This window comes from Saccopteryx bilineata, chromosome 2 (genome assembly GCF_036850765.1).
Source record: "Saccopteryx bilineata isolate mSacBil1 chromosome 2, mSacBil1_pri_phased_curated, whole genome shotgun sequence".
NCBI classification, from domain to species: Eukaryota; Metazoa; Chordata; class Mammalia; order Chiroptera; family Emballonuridae; genus Saccopteryx; species Saccopteryx bilineata.
Window position 1 is genome coordinate 12600670 of NC_089491.1, and position 6000 is coordinate 12606669.

General features: G+C 40.1%; 1 protein-coding gene across 1 annotated transcript; it reads right to left on the reverse strand.

Moving 5' to 3' along the window:
• Window positions 1-2903: 2903 nt before the first annotated feature.
• Window positions 2904-3877, reverse strand: LOC136322745 (olfactory receptor 1J2-like). Its single transcript, XM_066254649.1, has one exon. The coding sequence runs from the start codon at window positions 3875-3877 to the stop codon at window positions 2936-2938; it is 942 nt and encodes a 313-aa protein (XP_066110746.1). The 3' UTR covers window positions 2904-2935.
• Between the last annotated feature and the right edge of the window lie 2123 nt (window positions 3878-6000).

Below are 6000 nucleotides of genomic sequence, written 5' to 3' on the forward strand. Positions count from 1 at the left end.
CTATTTCAGTCATCTGATCAAGGCTACATTAAAATCTCCAAAAGTGTCTATTTCAATGGGCTCCATGTTTCTTAGTGCCTGTGTCTCGCTCCTTTGAAAAGAACCTAACTTTGAAAATGCCCCTAAAAATATATGAAGAATCCAAGTCCAGGCGGAACCCCGTGGAAAGACAGGCAACAAAGCCAGATTGTTTTCATTTACTGGTTGCCTAAGTGAAAGTTTACAGAATGGCATTAATGAGTAATAAGGGAAAGTTGCTCTTTAATAGTCGACACATATATCAAATATCAAACTCTTTTAAATATTTTGATTTTCAGCTCACACCTCAAATAGACTAGAGTTTGGGGCTTCACCACAGCCTTAAATGTCACTCTCCCTGTTGATTATATACTAAGAAATATTATATTTTTGAATAAAGTTGGGTAAACATACTGTATTTTGTAGAGGGCAGTCACAGAAACAGATGAAAACAGGGGTAAAAGCTTGATGCCCACAGTAACGGTACTATGGATGGGATTCCAGACAAAAGCTACCTTGTGGACTATGTCAAGAAGCATGGCAAGTCAAATGGGGACTTTTAGACATGAATGAGCTCATAAGCCATAAAATTGTTCAGGGCCTTGTCAAGAACTCAGGTGTCCCTTCGTGGACATACAGACGCTCTAAAATCAAGTCCTGTCTTATAACAAATGTGCCTGATTTCAATGGGCTGATCAGGCAGTAGGGCAGTGGATAGAGTGTCAGACTGGGACACATAAGACTCAGGTTTGAAATTACGAGGTCACTGGCTTGAGCGTGGGCTCACCAGTTTGAGAGTGGGGTCACAGACTTGAACATGGGATAATAGACATGACCCCATGGTCACTGACATAAGCCTATAAACCCAGAGGTCACTGTCTTGAAGCCCAAGATCACTGGCTTGAGCCCAAAGTCACTGGCTTGAGCAAGAGGTCACTTACTCTGCTGTAGCCCCCCAGTCAAGGCACATATGAGAAAGCAGTCAATGAACAACTAAGGTGCCACAACAAAGAATTAATGTTTCTCATCTCTCTCCCTTCCTGTCTGTTTGTCCCTATTTGGTCCTCTCTCCATCTCTGTCTTTCTCTCTAAAAAACAAAAAGAAAACAAGAACAAATGTACATTTGATTGTGCATTGTATGTGAAATAATTGTTAGTTAAAAGTATTAAAATTTGTTTTTGAATGTCGCTAACAAAATTACAAGTTGCACTGAAATCCCACAGAGCTTAATAAAGACAAAAGCCGCTGAGGGATATAGGAGTAATTTTTTCAAATTACTCCTTTGAAAAAATTTGGCTTCATTTGCCTTGAACACGTAGTCTGGTGTGGTGATACACAGCATGTTCCTTAGTATCTGATATGTCAATATTACATATGGAAGAGCATCTGATAGGTTAGGAAAAAACATCTGACATTAGAGAGTAGAAAAAAGACATTTACTGCAGCCTAATCAATCTGAAAATATCCACGTGAACTGCGCATTTCTCTACTGCTAAAATAATTGAAACATTCCCTTGTTTCACTCCCCCCTCCCAGAATTCAGGGAAAGTGTTACAAATGTGCAGCCCACAAGCTCCATGATCTGATCCCTTACACCAGTGCTCTTCACACCACCGCTCACTGACCTGCAGCCTTAGAATCATGTGGGAGCAGAAGATGTGCAAAGTTGGGGGCCCCATCCCTGAACTACTGAGTGGGAATTCATGGTGGTAGATCCCGGGAACCTGCGTTTTAACCAGCTCTCCTGGAATTTTTATGCACACTAAAACTTGAGATGCTTTGCTTACATTCTTTTTTAAAAAATTGATTTTATAAATTAAATGTAATGGGGTGACATTTGTCCATAGGAACACAGAGGTTTCAGATATACATTTCCACAGGATGTGAACTATTCATTGCATTGTGCTCCCATCACCCAAAGTCAAAGCCCTGCCACTGGTAATCACTTCATTTTTGTCTCTGTCCATGAGTCTCAGTTTTATATCCCACCTATGTGTGAAGTCATATAGTTCTTAGCTTTTTCAGACTTACTTATTTCACTTAGCATAATATTCTCAAATCAAGGTCCATCCATGTTGTCACAAAAGGCTGTTTGAACAGGCAGGATATTCGTGAAGGATAGTCTGCTGGAACTGAAGTGGCATTTGTAGGAAAGCAATTAGTGCTCAGAGAGTGTGCTCTAACATGTGGTCATAGTATTGACAAAGGATGACAGCAGGAAGCACCCTTTCTTTAATGACTGGATGTGGGGCTCAGGAATGGCAACTGCATAGTACTGGCCCGCGTGGTCCCTGGCCAGTCTTGATTTCCTCCAGGGACCTTTGTCTTCAGAGTTGTAACATTCTATACCATGAAGCAGAGTGATACATTTCCTCTGATTTAAGTGACAAGTAGGTTGTATTCTTTGATTTCAATAGACACATAAAATGAAAAGAAAACCCATTTAATCTGTAAACGATTGTGCAGTGAAATAATATAGCTAATTCCTTAGAATCTGGGATGTGTTAAAGCCTAAGATTATGATCCCAAAATATAAAGGTTTCAAAGACCTCCTCAAATAACAGATTAAAAAACTGTATATTTTCTGAATATATATTCAATTTATATATATATTCTGAATATATATATATTTCTGAATATATATATATTATTGTATCATTTATGCCCCCAAGTTGCAGAAATCAGTAAGAAGATTAATTTAGCATTTGCTAATCAAAAATTATTTGTGAGGAAGCATTGTTAAGAGAATGAGAAATTATAGTCAAGAAATATTTACAAAGAACATCCAACATGCTATTATTTGTCTTAGTGTTTATGGCTCAGGAGACCTTAACATATTCAGATATATTCAAATGGAAAATCAAAGCTGTGAGATAAACAAAAATGAGTTTCTGATTTAAATAAAAGTTACAGATATTACTGTGAGAAAAATTTTACTTTACTGAAAAGTTTCCCAAGGGCCTCTTTCATGTTCCTGTTCCTAAGACTGTAGATGAAGGGGTTCAACATCGGTGTGACCACTGTGTACATGAGAGCCACAATCATGTCCTTGCTAATAAAACTGCTTACTGTTGGGAAAAGGTACTGCCCAAATATTGCCCCATAATACAGAAACACCACAGAGAGGTGGGACCCACATGTGGACAGGGCTTTACAGATCCCCTTGTTGGAAGGGACACTCAGGATGGTGGCCCCAATGTAACCATAAGATACCAGGATACATATAAATGGTAGAGTAATGACTGCCACACCTACTGTGAATATGACTAACTCGTTGAGAAAGGTGTCTGAGCAGGATAGCTTGAGCAGGGCACCAAGGTCACAGAAGAAGTGGGGAATGGTGTTAGCAGCACAGAAGGATAACTGAGTCAGGAGGAGGGTGTGGGAAAGGGATGTGGCACAGGACAGGACCCAGGACACTGCCACTAGTAAGGCACACAACTCTTTCCTCATGATGATGGTGTAGTGAAGAGGGTGACAGATGGCAACATATCGGTCATATGCCATTGATGTAATAAGGAAGCTGTCTAGGGCAGTAAAAAATATGAAAAAATACATCTGTGAGATACACCCTGCATAGGGAATGGATTTGTACTTAGTCTGCATGTCCATCAACATCTTCGGGACAGTGACCGATGAAAAGGAAACATCCGTGAGGGCCAAGTGGCTGAGGAAGAAGTACATGGGCGTGTGCAGGCGGGAGTCCAGCCTGATGAGCAGGATGATGAGCAGGTTGCCCAGCACCGTGGTCAGGTACATGCCCAGGAACAGGGTGAAGAACCCGCGCTGCTGCCCTGGCCGCATGGGGAGCCCCAGGAGGAGGAACTCGGACACGCTGCTCTGGTTCTTGGGCCACATGCTGTTCCCTGTCTGCTGGGGAGGAAGAATGGTTGAGAATATTAAGGGCTTTGTAGTAATTGTTTTTAGTCATCATATGATAAATATATATGTTTTATTTCAGAAACTGGAAACTTAGCCTGTTTCTCATATGTTCCTTATATGTTGGCACATAAGAGAGTTAGTAACATTGTCAATGAGGTATGCTAATGTGAGCCAGCTCTTCTTGGTTCACTGACAATATAGAATTTGTGCATCTTTAGCACTGAGGTTAAGAATGTGTTGATTATGATGTCTCAGCTCTGTTATTGACCCAAAATTGCTCTGTGGTGAGCACTCCAAGCCATCAACTGTGGCATACAACCTTTACAAGATTTGACTTCAGTCCCCATTGTTAAATTTCAGATGAGAGGCACATTTTTAAATGCAAGTATGCAAAGAATAGTGTTGCATTCCATAAAGAAAACTCTTTAATATACTTATACTTTTATTTATTTCAATTCAGTAAAGGATCCTTAAGAAACTGGGTAGTGTGTTAATTCATTCTCCACACTGCAGTGAGGGAGATAGTTTGAAAGTGCCGGAGGCATTCTTTAAACTCCTGGCTTAACCACCTAAATGGTTTTGGAATGCCTGCGTTGTGGGTGGTCCGGGTCTGGTGTTCCATGTCAGGATCCAAAGGAAGTGGGAGTCTGTCCTGAAAGATGCTGCTTCCCCGTAGTTCTGTCTTTATCTCTTGGGTCACTTTAATTTCTTTTTACCTCTTTCTCTTTTCCTATCTATCCCTTTACTTTATCTTTCTTTTAAAAAAAAGTATTGATTGATTGAATTGAGAGAGAACCATTGATGTGTTGTCCCACTTATTCATGTCATCATTGGTTTTTTTCTTATATCTGGGATCATCCTGCAACCTTGGAATATTGGGTTGATGCTCTAAGTAACTGAGCTATTTGGCTGGACCACTTTATCTTTCTCTCCCTCATTTTCTGCTTCCTTCCATCTTACTCTCTCTGCCGCTGTGTCTTCATTCTTCTGTCACTTCATGTCTCTTCTCTCTCTCTGTCTTTTTCATTGTCTTTTCTATTCCATGTCAAAATCAGCATGGAAGCAATCTTAATCTTCCTCTTCTATACACATGTGTAGATTCATATATTGCTGAGACAATACTACCCATTCCATTCATAATACTGACCTGACCTGCAATTTATGATCCAGTTGGTGTGTCTGGAGAATCTCATTAGGAGACAGCGTCCAAGGTCCAAGACATTCATGGGCTTCGAGAAGAAATGCTACAAGCTCTGACTCTCACGTTAGTCTACCAGTCTTAGAGCTATGAACTGAAGGGCATAACTAGCCAAGAAGAGAACCCTGGAGCATAGGGAGCAGAACTTGTAATTTCCGGTTAAAGACATCCATCAGCTTGGATTAATTGTCCAATTTCCCCCTTGACTTCTTTAGAAAACATGTCCTGTGGGAGGCATGTTTGTGCTGGGACCTTGGAGAATGAACCCGCAGAGAAAGGCCTTCAAGGCCCCCCTGGTCTCCCTTCTGTTTCAGGCTCTGCTTTCCCGGCCTTAGGCACACTTTGCCGTAGGTCCAACTCCAGGGATTAGAGAAGAGAATGGACCCAGCTGGGTCCAAACAGAAAATCAAATGATCCAATGACCTCTGAGAATTTAGGTAGGACCATATTCCACACAAAGGGGTCTCATTGGGCACTAACCCACCAGTTAGCCCAAAGGAAATGATGTTGTGTTTATTTTCTCTCCAGTGATCATTATTAAATGCAAAGTGGGAAAAGGAGGATAATCAACTTTTTTGGAGGTTTTGTTACTTTCTTGAAAATTTAGGTTTTTTGGAAGAAAATGATTGTAAGCATGCATCTATATAGTTTTATATTCTTTTTTTCCCAAATTATATCATAAGCTTTTTATAAACATAATTCTAATGGTTACATAATATGCCAATGGAAGCATGCCATAGTTGCCTTAAATCTTCCCTTATTGATGGAAACTAAGCTGAAACTAATTACTCTCTTTTAAAATTATGCTGTAATTAAACATCTTTCTTCATAAAACCTTTTTAATACTGGACAAAAACATAGAAACTGTAATGTCAAAGCTTACACCACCAACTACCAAACT